Genomic DNA, 22,350 nt, shown 5'->3' with positions numbered 1-22,350 from the left:
CAAACAGGCTGATGAGCAAACAACACAAATCCTGTTGTGCTGCCCGAGTGTGCCCTCGCTTTAATGGTGCCGACTGCTCCTGTCCTTTCAACCATCTCCCTTTGTCGCGGCCACGAAAACGTGTGCTGGAATTTCAGCTTTGCAAAGTGCCGTCAGTTTGCCTCCGACTTGCCGCTCGCAGCCCACCAGGCCTTGGGACCTCGTGAGTTATTGTCTTTTCTTCCTCCTGCCTCTTTTTTCCCCCTTTTTTCCCTGCAAGTGGCAGCCCAAATCCCAAGCTGAAAGTGAATCGCTGCTGCTGGCTGCCCTCCAGCATTCCTCGCGGAGCGAGTCAGGATCTGGAATGTCAGAAGGCAGCGGCAGGGAGGGACGGGAGAAGCCTGCGCGTGGGTAACGGCGCCCAAGAGGAGGAGGACGGAACAAAACACAACTTCATCTGGACTGCCCCTTTCCAAACCAGCGTTTGTTCCTGATTTATGCTTTCGCGTTTTGCTTAAAGCACGCAGCTCTGCGCAGTGACGGCAGAGAGCTCGCACCAGCGCTCCGGAGTAAAACAGGGTTTGAGTTTCTTTCCTTTTTTTCTTTCCTGGCAAAAGCTTTGTGTCTAGATAAAACTCAGCTGGGTTTCTGTCTCTCTTGAGCTGGGAGTTTTGCCTCTTGCAGTTTTTGGGGGAGATCACTCGGGTCCTGCAGCACACGCTCTGGACAAGGGGAAATGTCCTTTTGCGGAGAAGTCAGGATGGGGCGCGGCTGGTGAGGCTGGCACGGCACGACGCCCGGCGCTGGAGCACAGCGAGTCCTTGCCGCTTTCTCTTCTTGGACAAGAAGCATTGTGGAGTCTCAGCTCACCCTGGAGCAGATTAATGCCTAAAATTATACACCCTAAACAGCAGGGTTTAATTACCAGAGCTGTGAATAGTTTAATTAGTTTGTTCTGACCTTGGAAGAAGGACCTGCCCGGCGCCGTAGAGCAACAGGAGAGCAAGACTTGCATTGCTCCTCAAAGATTCCCAGCCCGAGAGGCCATGTCGTCCTTGTACACCCGGAGTAAGGAATACACTCGCAGCAGGAAGGCTCAGTCAGATTCTCCCCCGTCCTCTCCTTCCCCGATCGCAAAGACATTCAGAGTAAGCAGCCTTTTCCTTTCTGTTTTACCCAGAGACCTGCTGGGCGCGTGCTCAGAGCAGAGACCGGTGGTGGTGGTTTGTGGTCTTCCCCTTAGAGACCCGTGTCTGTGGTTTGCTTTAGAAAGAGGATGGTTTAAGTGAAGCTTGGGAAGGTGCTTCTGCAGCAACAGGTTTCAGCAAGCTGCGAGAGCTCTTGCACTGGGATTCTTTACATTAACGGCTGTAAGGAGTTGCCGGGATGGGAGCTTCTCCCTTGCCCTGCTTTTCACAGAAGCACTGCTCTCCCAGTGGGCTAGAGTTGGAAGAAAACCTCCGTGACAGTGAGGCAAAACCTGACAAGCTCGTTAAACTGCGCCTTCCCACTGGCGCTTTGCTGTTGCAGGTGAAATGAGGTTTGCTGTCCAGCTTTCACCCTTGGGGCTGTGCTGACCTGTGGACTAGTTTAATAATTTCAACAACAACCAAAAAATGAAGAAAAACACCTGTAGCAGGAGGCGAGGCGAGGTAGTTAACCAGTCCCGCCGAACCGGAGCCAGTGTCCGCATCCACCGAGGCGTTTGGAAGCTGGGAACATTTTGTAACAGCATTGCTAGGGGCTGGGAGTCATGTGAAAGGCTATCAAGAAACTCTCCGGGTCTGTATCGTTGTACAGGCAGTCTCCTCACTGTCGAGAAATATTATCATGCTGGAGTCAAAGCCTTGAGGAATTAATTTTAAAAAGGCAGGCTAATTTTAGATGTAAGCATTAAATTAATCTCAGCACTGATGTTTGTTTGAATCAGATAGGCATTGTCTACTTCTTTAAAAGGAACAGATCTTGGTCTGGAAAAAACATTGCCCAAAATATATAAAAAAGGTTTTTCGCAGTCCCTGACCTGGGGAACTTCAGCCTAGATGGCCTTCGTGGCTGCTTGTGGCCCCTGGGCTGTTAACTGTTTAACCCAGGAGCCCACATCCGTGCCTTCTTCCCGTCTGCAATCGGAGCATCTCTGGGGAGTCTTTAGATAATCCAAACTCTCCCCTGGGTGCTCGGATGGATTTCCTCCATCCGCTTGTACAGCTGGGCTTACCATTCCCCAGCAAACTGCCCCAGTAGGGATAACCAGCTTCACCGCAGGTGGGGAACCTTCCACGTGCTCAGTCATAGAGTAATGCTGAAAATGTTTTCATTTCTTTCAAAACTCGACTTTTTTAAAGTCAGTCATGTTCTGCACACACAGACTGAGTCACGTTCCTCCCCTTATGCATCCAGGCACACAACCAAGAGACAAACACCTCGCAAGAGCCTTGCCTGTGTTATTCACTTTGCTTGCCTGCCTAGTACAGACTCATAGGAGGTGCTGGGTTTCTCTGTCGATAGCAGAGACGGGTTCACAGGCTCTTGGGGCCTTGTGGGTGCTGGAGGATGGGGTGGGAGCTCTCAGGTGGGTACAGAAAGGTGCCAGCTGGGAATGGGAGGACCTGGGGAAGAGCTTCCCTCGCCGCCTTGTGGCAGTGGGGTTTTGGTAAAAGCTACCCGTGAGCACAGAAATCTTGGTGGTTCTTGCAGTCGTGTTGGTAGCGCCGGTCGTTGCTCTAGGACACTGGGGAGGGGGAGGCCAAGCCAGGAGTGCAGCAGCATCGGCTCTCAGTTCAGTGTGGGAAACAGTGCTCGTGGTGTCTGGGTTAGGGAAGTAGCTGACGCTTTAGAAAGCTGCTTGGGGAAGGGTTTACTTGAGGCAAAAATGAAGTATCTGAGTTAACTCTTTCTCCAAGACAGTGTAATTCTGTCATGAGCAAGAGAAATAATGGAGCGCGATTTCCTATGGCTTTGTCCCATGACTTTTTGGTGCGTATTCCCTCCCACGCTCCCCCATGCCGACAACAGCAGCACTTGCCGCAGGGCACCACCAGCCTTCATAAAACAGATAGAAAAGGGATATCTTGGAGTTTTTTCTCTTTCCATCCAGACATGATTGATAGTAGCAGAGCTGTGGACTCTAAACGTTCCCAGCTGAGCAGGGGTGTGAAAACATTTGAGCAGGCGGGGAGCCTCACACATGGTACAGACATGGAAAAACCTCTTAGAAAACCAGACAAAGCAAAGAAGGGTTTACTTATTAAGGTATCGGTGCCAAACAGCTGCATTTAGCTGTCGTTTGCCAAGCAGTTTCCGAAGTTATTCCCTGCTGCACTTGTCCTGCCCCTCATAATCTTCCTCCTTAGGTGTTGTGATAGATTACATGTGGGTTTCTCCACCTTTGATTCTGGGATCTCCTCAGATGCTCAGCTGAGAGAGGTGAGTGTTTTGAGGTGAGCTCATACAGGTCGTAAGAAGGGCAACACCCAAATATCCAAAAGGCAGTCAGAGGAGCCTCCAGGGGGAGCGAGGTGTTGGTGTGTGACCACCTCCACATACAGGGACGTGTCCTGTTGCCCCTGAACCTCCGCAAGCCAAAACACTTCATTTCTTGTGTCACAGAGCAGCCTAGAATTAGAGTCCCCAACACAGAAATAGCCAAATAAATCCTATAGATCACCCAGGGCACAGCTTGCTCACTACACTTCTTCAGTGCTTTAATGACAGCGTTGCTAGAAAGTAGAAACTCGCATTCCTTCGAAATCCATTGAGATCATCCCATTATTTGGCAAAAGCTTCTGGGTTTGTGGCAGTGGGTGCCTTTCTATCACAAGTTTTGCACCGTTGCAGGTTGAGCTCGAAGTTGCCCTTCCTCAAAAAATATAGTCAGACCCAAGGGTGCAATAGGTGACCTGTGGTGGGCAGCCTGGTGTGTGTGAGTAAGCAAAGAAACGTGGGATCGGAAGGACAAGGGTGAAAGGAAGGACTGGATTTCTTTTGATGCTTGGATCAGCCATGGTGTGGCCAGCAGGAGCAGGGAAGGGATTGTCCCCCTGGACTTGGCAGTGGTGAGGCTGCACCAAACCTGGGTTCAGTTTTGGGACCCTCACTCCAAGAAGGACTTTGAGGGGCTGGAGCATGTCCAGAAGGACCTCATCACTCTCTGCAGCTCCTGAAAGGAAGTTGTGGTGAGGTGGGTGTTGGGCTCTTCTCCCAAGTAACAAGTGATAGGGCAAGAGGAAATGGACTCCAGTAGTTCCAGGGGAGGTTTAGGTTGGATGTTAGGAACAATTTCTTCACTGACAGAGTGGTGAAGCCCTGGTAGAGGCTGCACAGGGCAGTGGAGGAGTCTCCATTCCTGGAGGGATTCAAAAAACATGCAGCTGTAGTACTTCAAGACATGATTTAGTGAGCACGGTGGGGTTGGGCTGGCAGTTGGAGAGGATAAGCTTAGAGGTCTTCTCCAACCTTAACAATTCTATAATTCTATTTTATTTTATTTTTAATCCCATTTATGCTGAGCCGATTGTTTTCTCGTAGGGAATGCCCTGCAGTTTGTGTTTTGGCTCATCCACCTGTTCTTTGTGGTGCTTTGTAAATCTTGTGTTTCTCTGCTGGGTCTTGGTTAGAAAGGAAGATGAAAGCTAAGGAGAATGCACAGTCCCAGCTTACTGCACAGGCTGTAGTTGCACCTTTTCAGTTGTTTCCCACCTCTTTGTCCGCCAGCCTTCCTCTCTTTCACAGACAGCTCCTTTTTGGCTCATCCTCCATCACAACTTAAACCGCCATCCGTTCACTCACTGGTGGCTGCACCCCACTGGCTGCCGTCACTTGCTGGTCGTTACCTGCTCCCTGAGAGACTCCACGTAATACTTGCTGTTCTGGCCGTATTCACAGTTTCACTACAAGGCGTTTTCCCTCTGCTGAGCCACCTTCATCTCCCATTCCACGCACTTTCCAGCCAAGTTTTTGTCTGTCAGGGCCCAGCAATAAAGTTTTACGTATGTGCAGTGGTCTGTCCAGATGGGTTTTATTCTACCTTTTCAGTGGAGTGGCTGAAGGAGTCACACTAAGAGGAACACAGGGTGCAAGAGCATCAGCTGGACCGGCCGTATGTTTTCACTGAGTCACTTGATAGCAATACTTGAGTGCAAAAAGCAACGGTTTCCAAATTGCTGTCTCTGTTCTCCAGCCTCCCCATCAAGCCCGCGGTTGCTCTGAGCAGTGATTACCGTGGCGGCAAGTGCATCTCATCAGTGTGCGATTGCTGATGTGGACACATACGGCTAGAATCCAAAGCAAATCTTAAAGGAAAAAAGCAAAGGCACGTACCTGTTGGCCGTCTGAGCTGCCTGGGCTGGGCACGCAAATAAAACCAGCATGGGTTGGGTATTTATACACAAATAACAGTATAAAATCTTATTGATCTGCTACCGTAACCAAACGAGATTTCTTTTAATCAGAGAGAGATGTCCAGAAGTGTTGAGAGGTTGGTAGAAATGCCCAATCGTTACAGCCTTCGTGGAGTTTGGGGTATAAATGTGTCTGACAGTCCAGTTTTCACTCCCTGAGTGCTTTTGCAACAGGTTTAATCCCATTTCAGGTGTTCATGGTGACAGGTTTATGTTCATGTTAGGTAGACCTGGGTGAATCACTCAACTTGAGAGAACAGAGCACTCTGCGAACGATTCTCCAGGAAACTTTATCTTCCTGGGTTTTATCTAGTAGCTTGGGCTCATTGAAGTTGTGATAAAAATGGTGCTGCATACATTGAAATGGGGTCAAATAAGTTTTCTGATGACATTTTCTATTGAAATTCTGGATTGCTGACTCTTTACGCAGTGTTTGTGAAAATTATTGCTCTGTTCCCGTTAGCCAACAAAAATGTGGGATGCTAAAACTTGAACTTTAGGGAATTAACCTCAGCGTGTGTTCTTCAGCGCCTTGATTTGTTTCTCACTGGTTATTTCTCAAACATCGTGTTCTTTAGATGATATCAGTTCAAAATCCTTCTGGTTTCTGTTTGTTCTTTGTTTTTTCTGAGTTTTCTTCTGTAAATGTGCTTATCTGGTAGCCTGTTGGGAACTTTGAGTCATCCCTAGGGCACCACCTGTTGGATGTTCCTGTCGCTGGCTACACCTGGCTGTTAAAATACAAAGTCAGGGCAGATACTCTCACCCATAGTGGAAGAGGCTTCTGTTCCTGTGGCTAAAAGTTCCGCTTCAGCTCTCCTCCCTTCAGAGGGACAGAGCAAATCGATCCAGGCCCATAGCAGGGAGTCCGTTAACTATGAAAGGATCTGAATCATACCATCGTGGAATGGTTTGGGCAGGGACACCTCCCACTGGATCAGGGGCTCCAAGCCCCATCCAACCTGGCCTTGAACCCCTCCAGGGATGAGGCAGCCACCACTGCTCTGGGCAACCTGGACCAGGGCCTCCCCACCCTCACAGCTAAACATTTCTTCGTAAGACCCCCATCTCAATCTCCCTTCTTTCACCTGAAAACCATTCCCCTTCATCCCACCCCTGCACTCTCGGACCAGCCCCTCCCCAGCTTTCCTGGAGCCCCTTTCAGTACTGGAAGCTGCTCTAAGGTCTCCCTGGAGCCTTCGCTTCTCCAGGCTGAACAACCCCAACTCCCTCAGCCTGTCCTCGATACAGGAGGTGCTCCAGCCCTTAGATCATCTCCGTGGCCTCCTCTGGACTCACTCCAACAGATCCATGTCACAGATGATTCCGAAAGAACACGTGATGTAACTCTACAGCCTCATTTAAAATTCCCATGATGACCCTCTGCTGCCTGGTCAGCGCTAGGTGCCATGGAAGAAGCTAGTTAAGCAGCCAACGAGGTATCACTTGTGGTGGCTCAGCTTTCATAACCATTGCCTATTGCAGGGCAAGGAGGCCAGAGGGTCAGAGGACAACTTGAGGTTGCACCAGATCAGGGAATTGGCCAGGACAGGAGTGAAGGAGAAAGAGGGTATCTTTAATTTGAGTTGTCTCATGGTGCAGTCACACAACCAAGCATGTTGGCACATCTGAGACAATGTGGCCCTGTGGGGTGGGAATGAGCAGCCATGGGAAGTGATGGGCAGAGCGGGTTAAAATCTATAGGCAGCAAACCACTTCAAACTGCTGAGCCAGAAACCAATGTTTACTTCAGTTACAGGAGCCCATTATAGTTTTGTTTTTCATAAAACGACTACAAACCCCTAGAAAATAGGCCTAGGAGAGTCTCAGAGCTCAGTCTGTTGGTTTTCCCAGGAGCTGCACCTACACTGTTCCCAACAGAGACTTCTTGTGCTTGCAGACTTCCACCAGTGGAGATGGTGCCTAATGCACCAGAGCCACAACTGGTGGTCAAAGAAAACCATATGAATATATGAAAATATATCTTGGTGCATCATCAAGTTGGGTTTGATTTGGGTTTTCTTTCTTGTTTGAGTTTATTTTTTTTTTAAATGAATTGTAAATTCTGTTTAACAATCCCAAAATGCTGAGGTTCCTATTGCAGTTCCGTAGAAGAAGATCTTTGGAGTAGAGGTCCGCAAGTAGATAAGAGCAGCTCCAGGTCCAGATCACTGACTGGCACCTGATCAGGGGCTTTTTTAGAGTGAACGAGTGAAGTGGGAGAGAGAGTCACTAGAAACTGTCTTAATTCTAACAGCAGAAGATGCTTTGTGTGGTACAGATGGGTCAGCGCCCCTAACCAGCACTGATGGCTTTTCCGTGCAGGCACTGCCTGTGGCCCAGTGGCTGTCCCAGGGACGCTGCGTGGCCGTGAGCTGGAGGAGGTATTCGCCAGATTGCAGAACATGATTCACACTGGAAAGCTGGCTTTAGGCAGCTGGAGTCCTAGGTAATGGCCAGACAGGTGTTTAAATAGCTATTCTTGATAAGGGAATCAGAGAATCACAGAATGGTTTTGGTTGGAAGGGACCTCAAAGCCCATCTAGTTCCACCCCCTGCCCTGGGCAGGGACACCTCCCACTGGATCAGGGGCTCCAAGCCCCATCCAACCTGGCCTTGAACCCCTCCAGGGATGGGGCAGCCACCACTGCTCTGGGCAGCCTGGACCAGGGCCTCCCCACCCTCACAGCAAAACATTTCTACCCAAGATCTCATCTCTATCTCCCCTCTTTCAGCTGGAAACCATTCCCCTTGTACTTGGAAGGGGGAAGATTTAGATGAGACATTAGGCAGAAGTTCTTCACAACAAGGGTGGGGAGACCCTGGGCCAGGTTGCCAGAGAAGTGGTGGCTGCCCCATGGCAGGGGCTGGAACTGGATGAGCTTTGAGGTTCTTTGCAACCCAAACCATTCCATGAGTCTATGATTACACCCAAAATCATCCCGCTAGAGCGTTTGTAGGGGTGAGGAAGACATTGTTGCCTGCAGACCTGGAGCATTCTCATATGGAAGAAATGTAGGAGCAGAAATCTTCTCTTCTTCTGTCCCTTGGCCATTCAGCTTTTATTTCCTTGTGTCAGGAGAGTTTTGTCTAAGATCACATCGCTTTGCAAAATTAAATTTTTCACCAATAAAATTTGATCCCTTAGAAAAGAAGGAACAAAGCAAGAGCAAAGTCCCCAGGGTTTTGAACTGTGGCCTTCACTAAATTGAAATAAACCCAGTTTGAGGTTTACATGGCACGTTTTATCCCCAGGAGACAGCAGGAACAAACCACAGCTGCCGCAGAGCCAGCAGGCCACATGCAAGGCGAGGGAAACTGAGGCACAGGCTGGCGATCACACGAGGCAGCGTACAAGTGTGGAATGTTTGGATGTGTTTGGGGTGGCAGGAGATGCGGTCGTCAGCCCCTTCTAGACATGGTATTTGTTTCTGATCCAATCTGTGCTGGCCATACTGAAAATGTTCTGTTCCAGCAGCCGCCAGAGCCACTATTCCGTCTTGGAGGATCTTAATATTATGCTTCAATAACAGCAGGTTTTATTAAGCAAAGTTTATTGATTTATAGTTTGTGAAAACATTTTGCCTCAGGCTTTGGGGAGCTGGAGGTTACGTGGAGGTGGTCTGGCTACACTGGATTATTAATCATATCAGTGGGATTTTGTAATCCTTGCGTTTGCACAAATGCAAGCTGGAGTTGGAAGGCAGCGCTATCCATCACGTCGGCTTAGCCAATGGGACACTGTAGCACGCCCCAGCTCCCGGGGTAGCAGAGCAGCCCTCTCCGGAAGGCAATGACCTCTAAAACTGCATCAAAAGCAGAGTTCAGCTAGACCTTCTCCTTACTCTGCGCCCACTGGAAAACTAAACCTGGCCCCAACCCTACCTGACTAGTTTGCGGATGACACTAAGCTGGGTGGAAGTGTCGATCTGCTGGAGGGCAGGGAGGCTCCAAAGGGATCTGAACAGGCTGGATCCATGGGCTGAGACCAACAGCATGAGGTTTAACAAGGCCAAATGCCGGGTCCTGCCCTTGGAGCACAACAACCCTGAGCAGCTCCAGACTAGGAGAAGTCTGGCCAGAAAGCTGCCTGGAGGAGAAAGACCTGGGGGTGTTGGTTGACAGCGACTGAACATGAGCCAGCAGTGGCCCAGGTGGCCAAGAAGGCCAATGGCATCTTGGCTTGGATCAGAAACGGTGTGACCAGCAGGGCCAGGGAGGTTATTCTCCCTCTGGACTCGGCACTGGTGAGAACATACCTCGAATCCTGTGTTCAGTTCTGGGCCCCTCACCACAAGAAGGATGTTGAAGCTCTGGAACGAGTCCAGAGAAGAGCAACGAAGCTGGTGAAGGGGCTGGAGAACAGGCCTTATGAGGAACGGCTGAGAGAGCTGGGGGTGTTTAGCCTGGAGAAGAGGAGGCTGAGGGGAGACCTCACTGCTCTCTCCAACTGTCTGAAAGGAGGTTGTGGAGAGGAGGGAGCTGGGCTCTTCTTCCAAGGGACAGGGGACAGAACGAGAGGGAATGGCCTCAAGCTCCACCAGGGGAGGTTCAGGCTGGACATTAGGAAAAAGTTTTTCATGGAAAGGGTCATTGGGCAGTGGCAGAGGCTTCCCAGGGAGGGGGTTGATTCACCTTCCCTGGAGGTGTTCAAGGGATGGGTGGATGAGGTGTTGAGGGACATGATTTAGTGACTGATAGGAATGGTTGGACTTGATGATCTGGTGGGTCCCTTCCAACCTGGCGATTCTATATGATTCTATATGAAAGACAAATGCAGCTTGAGGGGAACGGTGATCAGGGCTGTACCCAGCGGGGATGGGGCTGAGGACTGAGCAGCCTTCCTCATCGCTTCTCCTCTGTCCAGCTCAGCTCTTGCTCTGCCAACTCCGGGAAAACTGCCTGCAGCAACGTAAAACACCGGAGAGCTTGTCCTTCCTTCAGCCACCGAGCATCAGCCGAGCCGGGGCAGAAACTGATGGAGGTGTAGAGCTCTGTGACTGCAGGAATGTGGTGGCTTCGGCATGTCAGAGGGAAAGAAGTGGCCCCAAAAGCAGCTGGCTTTGTTCTGTGTTTAATTTCTAAACCAAACAGGACTCCTCAGGAGGATATTTGCCAGCAGAAGAGAGAGGTTCCTCAAACTTGCCCTCTCACTAAAGAAAAGGGAGGACGGCAGGGCTGGAGCTGAGCTTGGGAGTCTGGGTTCGTGGGGATTATTTAGTTGTAAGTGTCAGTCAGGATCTCTGAGGCAAAACACTCCAAAACAAATTCCTTGAGAACTGTCTTAAAATAGTGCGCATTTTACTGGGGTTGGCCAGTTGGAGATAAAGAAGCATAAAATGTTCCCAAAGCATCTATTTTCTTTCTTTTTTAAAATGTAAATAGTAGGGTTTTTTCTGCTTTGCTGGATCAGATCCCGGCCACAGGAGAACGTGATTGGAAGCAATTAGGCCAATTTCTGACTTGGCAAGAGCAGCGGCCAGTCCCCCTTTTGACACCGCATTTCAGGGCTGCATTTTATCTAAACCTGCCGCAAGAAATTTGGGTTTAATTATACTTTACTCAACTCCCAACAGCTGTAGAAATATCTGAGCTTTTAAGGGAAGGCTCCTGCCCTCCACAGTGCAAACACAGTTCTAAAATCAAGACCATGCGTCATTCCGGGTGCCGGGCAGCATTCCGTTGGGCCGGGCTAGTAAAGCCGCAGCCAGGACCCAGCTGTGCCCTCCACTTGGGACTTGGCACTGGGAGAACTGGGCGGCCAGAAGGAAGCGGCTTGCACAGGACCATCAGGCTGGTGTGATGCCCTTTGCAGTTTTTCTCAGGTCCCATCTCAGATGTCCTGCGTTTTGCCAGCCTTCCTGGTTTGAATCATCTCCAACCCTGTCCGGGAGGGCTGGCAAAACTGACTGAGCCCCTTTGCTGTCCTCCCCCAGCGCCAACTGGATGTGTTGCCCATCATGAGATGGACAGGAGTAAGGGTGATGGGATCTCTCAAGTGAGAGCTAAGTGTTACCAGCAGCCTGTAAGCACACGTGCAAGTGCTCCGTGCTTTTAAGTTTCCTTTAGAAGTCCTCCCCTTGGGTGTCTGGGTGCTCTGTGGCAGGAGTGCCGGGGGCTCGGCGCCACGCTGGCTGCTGTGCTGGTTTCTGAATCAGGACAGACGCCTCTAGCTCCTCGCTTCTCCCTGGGGTCCTCCTCCTCCCGCCCCAAATCCTGCAGCAATTGTGACCAGGTCCCTCAGCTGCTCCCAGAACCCCTGGGCTCCAGACCCTTTACTAGCTCCGTTCCCTTCTCTGGACGTGCTCCAGCCCCTCAACGTCCTTCTTGGAGTGAGGGGCCCAAACTGAACTCAGGATTCGAGGTTCAGCCTCACCAATGCTGAGCACAGGGACATGATCTAGCACCTCTCTTCTCATTAGGGACACAGAGACAGTCACAGCCTGAAACAATTCTTCTCAGTATCCATCACAAGAAGGCTTTTAATACAATAAACATGGGTTTGTTTCCCCTTTGCTGTTCCCATCAGCTATGTTTAAAATGATTCCTTTCTTCTCCCACCCTTCCTTTGCAGAAGCACACCCCTGCTCTCTGCCTGTGGAAATCTCTCATTCCTTTGGAGGGAAAAAAAAACCAAAAATGAGGTCCCTGCATCCCGAGAAGCGGAGGGCAGTGCCGCGGGCAGGCTGGCACGGTCCCTGTGCTCTGGGACCGCCTTGTGGTCCTCTGGCTTCGAGCAGATATCACAGGGTCACTCATCTGCCCTCCTTCTCCGTCGATGCAGTTGCCGCTGGTGTGTGCGCCCAGGGACCGGGAATCGGGCAGCGTCTGGGTGCCAGGCAGGAGCAGGAGCTCTGAAGTCAAACATGGGGCAGCAAATCTGCCACCCAGGGCGTTCAGCGCTGGATTTAGCGGTGAATCCAGGCAGTGCCAGCTCCAACACAGGCATGCCTGGGCACTAAAAGCCTCACCCTCGTCTTTTCTGTAATGTCATTCTTCTTGTGTTGACTCTTGTTCTTATTAAAAGGATCTGGGGACATAACTGGTAGTGTCTGCAGGTGGTTTGTGCTCACTCAGAGACCTGATGCTGCTAATAAAGCAAGCAGGGGAAAATCAGGCTTCCAATTCTAGGGACTGAAAAATAGTTCAACTGCACCTTAAATCTGAGTAAATGCCTGCCAGCCAAAGAGAAACCTTGCGGAGAAGGAGGAGGCGGGTCAGTGCAGAGCATCCTGCAGACGCCCGTGCCATTACACTGATGTTCTGTAATTGTAGGAAAAAACTGTCCAATCCAGAAAACCTCATTAAACCTACTGGTTTAAAGCTTTCCTGCAACCTCCTCCGGGCATCAGCTGGCCCGGACCATCACTGGTGTATACGCCCCAGGGGGTACCAAAGGCAGCGTTGAGGGTGGCACTGCAGGGATTTGGGTGCTAATGGTGAAATAAGAACCTAAGCCACGCTTCAGCCAGTACATGCACCCTTTTGGCTGGGGTCAGGCTGGTCTCCCTCCCTCATGCAGCTTCTGTTGTCTCTCTCCTTGCCATGGTGAAGCTTTCCTTCATGGGGAAGGTTCTTGCCCATGGAGGAAAAGCTCTGTGTGCGATTCCCTCAAGTTCAACACAAGCAGGCAGCGAGCTCTGCGTATCACGGTCTGTTAATCCTTCTCCCCCCTATCGTGCACAGGACAGTGATCAAAGTCAGGAGGAATGATTTGATTTTAAAAGGGAAACAATAGATTAGTTTTGGCTCAAAGGAGTGGATTTCAATTCTGGAAACCAAGATCTGAGGAGCTAGGTTCAGTAGTTTTTCAGTTAGCAAAAGAAATGAAATCTGGAATGCTTCAGAGAAGCTGAAGCAGTTGAGAAGATTCAGGACTGGTGATTGGGCACGGGAAGCAGTGCTGCTCAGCTTGTTGTGAGCTCGGCGCTGGTGGCAGTGCCAGGAAACCACTGCTGCCCAGTAGCTCAGCAGTTCTTGAACTGAACTTTTCATTCTCTGTGTTATTAATTCCCTTTTTCTTTCTCTCTTTTTTTTTTTTCCTTCAGCATGAAAGACTTTCCAGGTAAGATTTTTATTCTGTTTTATTTTATTCTATTTTTTCCTATTTAACATTTATTGACAGCCTGTTTTCACAGAATCACAAGTTTTACGTGGCTTTCGGGGTTCCTGGGGCTTCACACCAACATCAGCTAAAGCTGGTACTGGCTGTGTGGCTCCCACCTTAGCTTGGCTGTTGGGCCAGTTTGCTTTCATCCTTTGCTCCCCAAATTATTTAACAGCTACTCTACAGAGGAGAAAACCCCCTGTGCCCTATGGAGCCCATTCCCACCATGAAGATGAGAGGATCATGGGAAATTCCTGCGCTGGGGTTTGGCTGATAGCCAGTGGATTGTTTCCAGCTGTGAAGGGTGGCGGGTGCCCAGCCAGCAGCCGCGATGCCCTGCTGGGCTGGAGGGGACTCTCAGCCCTCCCGGCGCCTCTTGGAGGGGTTGGCCGTGGCCTCGAGGCCCAGCCAGGTGTGCTGACACTGCTTGTGCCAAAGCACCAGCAGCTCCTTGGTGCCAGGTCTTCATTGCCTTTTAGGCTGGAAGTAGCTACAAATCCCACCACCAGTGACTCCTACAGCGACCGTGCCTCCAGCCGCTCCAGTGCCTACACCCGGAGGGAGAACCGGTTGGCCGCCCTCAGCAGCAGAGCAGAGGAGGAGAGCAACAGGGACTATAAAAAAGTAGGATTTTTAAATTGCATTCTTATCACTGCACGCATCTTAGAAGCTGCAGAACCCTGCACTAAAAGTCTTTGGAAAGGAAGAGAAAAAGTATATTTTCGTTTCCCCTCTTTCCATTGCTTTTGGAAATCACACCAGCCTTTCTCAAATGCATCGGCCCTTCAGAGGGTCCAAAAAGATATGGGTGAAAGGACACCGTGCAGCCTGTGGTATCTGGGGGAGGGGATTGAGGAGTCAGGCTGGAGAAATGCTGGAAGGGGTTTGAAAGGAGCAAGGAAATATTTTTTGTATAGTCTTTGAAACTTTTAACTTAATCCTTGAAAGGCTGTAATATGGTCTGTCACCCACAGCTACTGTCAGTGCAAAGACCATACAAAGAATAAAGAAATTAAGATAACCTTAATTCTGAAATTACTATGATGCTGAAAAGCCTCGCACATAAGCACCACCCCACTCTTCTTCACGACCACAGCTGTCCAGAAGAGGCAGGCAGTATGTCCAGTTCCTCTTCAAGGCGTGGAAATTCTGCTACTTTGAAGTAACTAAAGGCAAAAAATCCATTTTAGAGTGGCCTAAATTGTCCTTCTTTCTCCTTGTCTTCAAACTAAAAGCGCACAAGAGCAACTAGGGTGTGTTGTGTTAGGAGCACAACCGCATTGTGGGTTCAGATCCATCCAGCACACACACTTAGTACTTTGTTACGCTTGGTGGTTTGCCTAAATTAAAAACATCCCTTCTCTTTGCTCTTGGCTGTGTTCAAACACCCTACAAAATGAAACAGCTGTTTTCTTACTGCACATGAATTATGAAAACGCAAGTAAAGCATCCAGCCTAGTTCTGTTTGCCTTTCTTCCAATATCCTGGCATGGGGGAGTGAAGTAAACCCTGCAGCCGCCTCCGCTCAGGGCTGAGGATGTCTGCTTGGGCACAGCTGGGGCAGTGTGGCTGCCGAGGAGCAGCCTGGTTAACAGAAACCTCTTCTGCCACCTTTCAGTTGTACGAAAGTGCCCTGTCTGAAAATCAAAAGCTGAAGTCAAAACTGCAAGAAGCCCAGCTTGAGTTGGCCGACATCAAATCAAAGTTGGAAAAAGCAACCCAGGTAAGGCAAAAACCGGTTCCCGGGCTGGAGAAACTCAACACTGGCCCACAACAAGCATGGGGGTGTTCCAGCACGGGAAAGGATTTAGCTCTGGGGTGGGAAGGTGCTCCAGAGGATATCATTATTTGTCATAGAAATAAGTGAGTGATTCTGTAGAGACTGCTTCTGCTCTGGGCAAGTGCGTCTGTCTAGGCCTTTGTGCAACATCCTGTGAATGCCTCTCAGTTTTAATAGCTTTCTATTTTTAATTTACATAGCAGAAACAGGAGAAAACTTCTGACCGGTCCAGCATGCTGGAGATGGAGAAAAGGGTATGTGTCTCTACTTTATTCTGAATTGCAATCTTTGCCTTGTGTTGCTCTGCAGGGCACAATAATGAAGGAAAGTGTTAATTAAAAGATAAGTTATATTCTTCTCTTACGGAGCAGCGCACAGTGATAATTGTGTTCTGACCTTTTGAGTCTCCCAGACTTTTCTGCTCTCTTTCTACATCAGCTTAGTTCTGATTTCCTTCTTTTGTTGTAGGAAGCTACAGACCAACATGCCGTATTGCACTAAGAGACCACTGGTCTGTTATGCTTCAAAATGTTCTTGAGCCTTATAAATAAAGACTGAGTTTGGGAAGGGGGGTGGGAAAAAGGCACACGACCAGCTGGGCGTCTGTCTTGTCATTATACTTGAAATCTGAATGTTTGAGTGCTACTTCCTCGACTAAACACTCAGATTCACTGCAGTGAGTGAAGCTGAATGGGCAGTGTCTGGCTAAAGCTCTGCCTTAAGTGCCCATCACTTCAGTCAGCTTGGAAGGGACCCGAGGAGACCTGTAGCACATCCCAGCAGAGTTAACCACATCAGCCAGGGCTTTGTCCCAACATTTCATGAAGGCTTCCGAATGATGAGTTTCCACAGCTGCATCCCCCTCTTCCAGTTCTGAATTGCCCTCATAGTGATTTTATTTTTCCTTGTATCTGGTCAGTACCTGCCTGCTTCAGCTGATGGCCGTTACCTCTCGTTCTTCCACCACATAGCTCAGTGGTTAATTGAATCTGGATCCTGGCTCCAGTTTCTCAGTGGCGTCCACTTAAATATTGGAGGGTCACCTGAAGCAGAGGTTCCTCCTGAAGTGTTTCACCACCTGAATTTTTAGGAGCTTTTCTGGATGGTCAGACTGTGTGTTTAAATTCAGTTCCTACCATGAAAGACATTAATTTTTTACGACTAAATACTTCTTGGGATTTACCAGATATAGTCTGGAGGAGGTGACATTCAGGCTTCTCACTTTGGACAGTTAGGCAGGGCACATCAGCTCTCGGTACCAGAGTGTGATGGAGCTACCAGCGCAGGCACCGGGCTTTGGCTGAGGCTGCTGGAGCTGAGCTGGCGCTCAGGCCATGGCACCGCTGTGTAAGCCCAGCTGAGCATCTCTGCACCGATCTGAAGCCCAGCAATTGAGCTCCTCAAAGCCGTGATCCCAGTGGGCCTGGCTCCTAGGTGTGCAGGCTGAGTGGGGTTATCAGACATGCAGGCAGCGCTGTCATTGGAACATAGCTGCTGGGGGAAGTCAGGGCACAGGGAGGGCTTTTCTTTGGGAAAAAAAAGAGAGAGGTGTGGTGGTGAGAGCACTTGTTCTGAGCAGACATCCCCAACCAGAGGGAGCTCACCACACGACCCATCTCACACCCATGCGATGCTGCCAAGGTGGGGCGATGTCCTGCATTGCTTTTGTTGAATTAGGACCACAACAACCCCAAGCACAGGTTTCTTAGACAAAAAAAGTGACCAACTGTTCTTAACAAAGATGGCATTAACTGTTTCTGGGATGATTTACACATTTTGCACTGATGAGTCCCTGGATGAAGTGTGCTGTGGACAAGAAATGACCCAGAACCCATCATCCACGGCCATGCTGTGTTTTTCTCACTCTCCTGGCCTCATGTTTCTTTGCAGAGAATGCAGGAGCAGAACAGAGAGTCTAAAGCCAGTTCCTGACCCATGATTGTTGTTTCCTCCTGCTCAGTGCACTTTCCTGGGGTGGTTTGAGCCCTCTCATGTTGAACGAGTCATTGATGGAGCCCAGATCTCCCCCTCTAGGCGAGGGCTCTGGTTGTCCACTGAGGACGCTGCTGGTACTCATGTGCCAGAGCCTACCCCTGCAATTATTGGTTTCCAAAATATACTGAAAGCAGTTAGCTTTACAGCTTTGAAGCCCTAAATTAATCTAGGAGAAGCAGAATTTCCAGGATCCTTTCCCTGTCATATGTTTTGGATTTGATAGGCTCGGTGCGTTCTATCATTGCCCCCTTTACTGGGTGCTGTTCAACCCATGGCCTCACCTACAGAGCCCAAAATCATTTCAGTCAGAAAGTCCTGAAAGCTGGGATCACTGAAGGAGCGGGGACAGTTTCATTGAAGGGGTATGAAGAGAGCTCAGGATCTGTTGGTTTGCTAACTGCCCTCTCCCATCTGCTCAGCTCCTGGTTGTAACCTGGGCATTGCCTTGAGGTGCTTGAGGTGCTTGGAATGCTCCTCCAAAAATACAAGTCTCTTATTTTTCTTTAATAAAGTGTGCTGTAAGTTTTACTTCTAAATAATCATGACCATCTTTCTTATGAATCCTTGCAAACAGGAGAAGCGAGCCCTGGAGCGGAAGCTCTCTGAAATGGAAGAGGAGATGAAGGTAGGAAATAATCTTTTCAAACTTCTAGGGGTTGTGTTTTGTATTAATGCCCTTTGGGGCTGTCACACAGGAAGAGGATATTAAAGGTGAACATGGGAAAGGACTCGCGTTACCTCTGAGCGTGTCCCTTTGTGCAGTCAGAACTTATTTTAATGGCCACGTTCTTCGACCATTTAACACTACTAAACTGTCCTTTTATCGTTCATCTGATTGCACCATATGTTTAATTTGTTACGCTGTTTGATCCAAGAACTGTGAAAGCTGTTGTTTTTATATGCTTTCCAAAACTAACCTTTTGTGGCGTCGATGAGTTTCAGTGTGCTGATCCTCTGTGCTCTGAATAGTCTGCAGCCCAAGTTAAGCCGTTGAGGTTCTCTCCAGATGGGTAAGAAGATAAAGCTGGCTTTTGAGATCACGCACGCTAGCCAGGGAAAGACACAGAGCAATTGTATTTCTGTGCTCCCCTCCTAAAGCATGTTACCAGAGGGCTGTGTCAGTAATCGGCCTGGAATAGATGACAGCAAAGAGGAATTTGCTTCCTGATGAAATGTGCAGCATGGCTTGCTGTCACGGACATCCACCACTGACTGCTCTTGTGCGTTCTCTCTCATGGCATTGCTTCCAAGGATGGTTCTCCAGCCGTGGCTTGGATGCCCTGCGAGCATGGGGCTAGCGGGGAGCACTGCAGAGCAGGAAGCAGAGTGGTTTGCCACCTAAGTTCACCTAAAACTTCACACTGATTGTGCAGCGTTACATCGTTGTACACGACATTGTAATGCTCAGATTCACAGAATGCCGTTCCCTCCTTTGCTCTGAGCCCTCTGCTTTCATTCCCTTTAAGCATGACCCAGGTAAGACCAAGCTGCTTTAAGAAGGATGGACTCTGGGTGAGGGCTGTGAGCTCTCCTAGCACAGTGCACTGATGGAAACCATTTTCTGCCACCCTGGAGGAGGTTCTAAGTTGATGTGTCTATTTGAAGCTTCATATATTTACCAAGCCCACATCTTTGAAAGGACCCATTGGCTTGTGCTGCATCTTCTACTGCAATGGGTAGCAGGACGATTTGGTGGAGTCTTACTGTAAAGGCTCTCTTGTTCTTTCGCAGAGGAGAAAACAAGCGTGGATGTGCTTGCCAGAAAGAAAGGAATGAATATGCCTAAATTCTTTGTTCACTGAACAGGTAGCAACTTTTAACTCCAGAGAGACCTTCCTGTGATTACAGAAATATGGCCTTCAAGAGCAAGTGCAGACAGTAGCAGTTGTGTTGTTTCTTCAGCTATGGAGATCGCTCCACAAACCAGTTCAGTCCATGGAGTGAAAAAACAAATCGGTGTCCTAGTGGCTTGTCAATTTTGAAATTTTTGCATTGGTTCCAAAGTAATGAAAGAAAGTACCTGTAGGAACTGTTGGGCACAGCCAAAGTGCCGCTGGTTTGAGTAGTTTGGAGCTGCAGACTGATGGAAGCCAAAGTGGGGCAAAAGGAGAACTGCAACAAGTTTGCTGTGCTGATATTGCCCAGAGAGATGTTCTGGAGATGTGAGCTAAAGGAGACTGGGGTCCATTTGAAAGTGGGCTATCGGGTCCTCCTGAGTGGCTCTTGCTCTTTACTCTCTGCTCTGTTTCTGCTGCGCTGAACCACCAAGATGGCCTTGAGTTAACAGAATCAATAGACATGGAATTAGAAAATCTCTCTTCTAAGGTGCTACTACCTTTCCAGTAACTTTTTGCAAAACCTCAAGCCTCAAAACCTCAGATGAGTACCTGAGTGCACTGTGATGTGTCTTTTTTGACAGACATTCAATAAAAAGGAGTATAAAATCTCTGAAGATAAAAATGTTGAACTGGACAAGCGCTTCCCATGTCCACTTTCATCGTGTCTTAAAGCAGGAGTCAGCCCAGTTGTGTTTGCCTGGAATAAGACCACTTCCACAGAACATCCACGTTAGTCCCTGGTGGGGATGTTAAGCCACAAAAAGCAACCTCTCCATTCTGGTTAGGCTTTCATTCCTCCTCCTTGCACCAGCTGGATAGCTGTCGAGAGGAATGAATAAGCAACTTGAGCAAATCCACCCTTTTCCTTTCATATGGAGAGCAGCAAGGGGCAACAACTGAACATGCCAGGTTATTAGGTCTTGGGTGATACTGCAGGGTTTGGTATTCTTCCCACTGCTCTTTGAATTGAACCAGTCCTACAGGGCTCACATCCAGCTTTTGGATCCTGGAGTGTCAGTGTCCTGGTCTGTGCATCCCATGTCCTGGCCAGGGCTTCCCTCTTCTTGCAGCTGACTTCGTAGGAAGAGAAGACACAGCAGTGGTCACAGAACAGTCCTGGGCTTCTATGGCAGACACCTGGAATCGTAGAATCATCATTTGGGATCATCAAGTCCAACCGTACCTGCACACTACTAAACCAGATCCCTGAGCAACTCATCCACCTGTCTTTTTAACCCCTGCTAATGAAGCAGTTGAGAAACAGAGAAGAGCGGGGTGAACTCGGCAATCTGAAGAGCCTCCTTAGGTGCCAGAGCTGCTCCTGCAGACCTGCTCTTGCGAAGGTGACAGAGCAGTGCAGTATTTTCTGAAGTGACTGCAGAATGCGAGTGGAGATACAGCACCTTGGCTGAGGAAGGAGACAGAAAATTAGCATTTGCGCTGAATGAATTCAATGCCAAGTGCCTGAGGTCCCAACTTAACACAGCAATTTTTCTTGAAGGTCACAGAAGCTGCTTTATTTCATTGCAGCACCACACCTCCTGCCTTTGTACATCATGCACGCTTTGGGCATTGTTATTTCCCCTGGTGCTGCAAGCACAAAAACCTTTAATTGAAGGCAGGTACAGCTGAACTGAGAAACCTGCTTTCGGCAAGCCAAGTATCAAGCAGAGTGATAAGCAATCACAGTGGTATCATCCAGATTCCAGTCTTCGCCTTTGGCTTCAGTCCCAGCTTCCTGGTCTTTGCTAGGTTTCTTGGCTAAATAGGAGGCTGTCCTACCTGCAGCACGCAGACATTTTTACATCAGTGATCCTTTTTATCATCTGTGGCAACGTGCTGAGGCCGAGCTGTATCTAATCGGGCGCTGCTGAGGTTTTCTGCTATGTTGGTGTGGAAAAATAAAGGTGGTCTCTAAAGTGATCACAATCCTTTCCATCCACGTAGCATGGCACTCCGTTTTACAAATGTTTGATGTTTTCTGCCAGCCAGATGCTCAGCTGTGTTCCCTGTGATAAAACAGAGGACGTTTAATATCCATGATACTACCAAAACAAATGGCTCTCCCAGTAGGAACCATCCTCCAGCAGCTCCAGGTGGGACTGGACACACAAGTGGTGTCCGTCTGTGGTGTCTCCAGGCACAGGGGAGCCAGCACAGCTCGGGCAGGTTGAAGGGTGGATGGATGGATGGATGGATGGATGGATGGATGGATGAGATTTGGTGAGCAAGGATCTCACTGCCGGGGTGGTCCTAAAGTGTCCTGGGACCTGTCGATTTATCTAGTGTCAGAATTGCATTGGTGTAGTCCAAGTAACAGGATCTGCTTTGTCAGTTTGGTGCCCCCAAGGGAGTCAAACCCTGCCCTTTGCTGGCTCCCTGCACTCACTTGCCTTGATTCTGTTGGATTTACAGGGCTTTTGGATGATCTGTCTTGATTCTTTAATGGGGAGCAGAGGTAGTGCTTTTGGGTAGCTGAGAACCTAGCTGATGGATGGGTGCTACACAACATACTTCTCTTTTCTCCAGGAATAAGCCCTGGGATACAATGTCCTGGGATTGCAGCAGGTTCCTTGTCAACTGCTGCCAACTCCATGTCATGCAAGTTGGTTGGAAGTTCATGCAAGTTCTTTGTATCGCAGTGGATTTGCCCGTTCCACTTATGGTTAAGGATAGACCATGACCTCAGAAAGGAATCCCCTTCCCAGTAGACCCTTCCCTCTGTCTCCTCCCTGCCACTGAAGCTCACAAGAGGACACAGGAAAGAGCTCCACAAACGTGGAGCTGCTTTGCTTCTGGGCTGGGATTTTCTTCACTTGAACGTAAAACTACTCTCCTCGCAGATGTTTCCCTTCCTACTCTGCCCCTGCCTGGTGTCAGTGCTCCCTCCACTGTGGAAGAGTGTCCCTTGTTCACACAGCCTTACTGCCCAACGCACTGTTGGGAGGAAGGAGGGACGGGATGCTGCTCAGAAAGCAGCTCTGCAGCCCTCAGTGTGTCCGTGCACCGCTTGGTATAAACGTTCAGCACATGGTTTCGCTTTAGCATCACTGGAAAGATGTCCTGGGAGCAATGGTGATGTCTGCCTGGCCATTGCTGTTTTGGCTTCCTTGTTGCTTTTATGTTCTGTATCTCCTGTTGCTGCTCTACCTGTGCTGGCCCCACCTTTCTGCTGCCTGTCCTTCATCCACTTGTTTCTTTTGTCACCAAGAATGCCATGTTCTCACGTGAGATGCTGTCATTCAGACTCCT

At 49.2% G+C, this 22,350-nt stretch overlaps 2 protein-coding genes across 9 annotated transcripts in view; one reads left to right on the top strand and one right to left on the bottom strand.

The window, feature by feature from the left end:
* CSRP1 (cysteine and glycine rich protein 1) overlaps window positions 1–22,350 on the bottom strand; it is a 269,990-nt gene that overhangs the window by 210,421 nt on the left and 37,219 nt on the right. The gene's annotated exons all lie outside the window — the stretch shown is intronic.
* PPP1R12B (protein phosphatase 1 regulatory subunit 12B) overlaps window positions 1–22,350 on the top strand; it is a 132,945-nt gene that overhangs the window by 101,300 nt on the left and 9,295 nt on the right. For 6 of the 8 annotated variants that reach the window (XM_069875739.1, XM_069875738.1, XM_069875736.1 and 3 more), the window contains 5 exons: window positions 13,427–13,443; window positions 13,965–14,109; window positions 15,104–15,208; window positions 15,466–15,519; window positions 17,835–17,885. In XM_069875739.1, the coding sequence (XP_069731840.1) occupies window positions 13,427–13,443; window positions 13,965–14,109; window positions 15,104–15,208; window positions 15,466–15,519; window positions 17,835–17,885 (372 nt within the window). Of the gene's footprint in view, window positions 1–13,426; window positions 13,444–13,964; window positions 14,110–15,103; window positions 15,209–15,465; window positions 15,520–17,834; window positions 17,886–18,202; window positions 18,271–22,350 lie in introns of those variants that run through there. The other 2 variants (XM_069875733.1, XM_069875734.1) reach the window with 2 other exon arrangements.

Source organism: Phaenicophaeus curvirostris, chromosome 24 (genome assembly GCF_032191515.1).
Source record: "Phaenicophaeus curvirostris isolate KB17595 chromosome 24, BPBGC_Pcur_1.0, whole genome shotgun sequence".
NCBI classification, from domain to species: Eukaryota; Metazoa; Chordata; class Aves; order Cuculiformes; family Cuculidae; genus Phaenicophaeus; species Phaenicophaeus curvirostris.
Note: the sequence above shows the minus strand (reverse complement) of the source record. Positions and strands in the feature narration are given on the sequence as shown.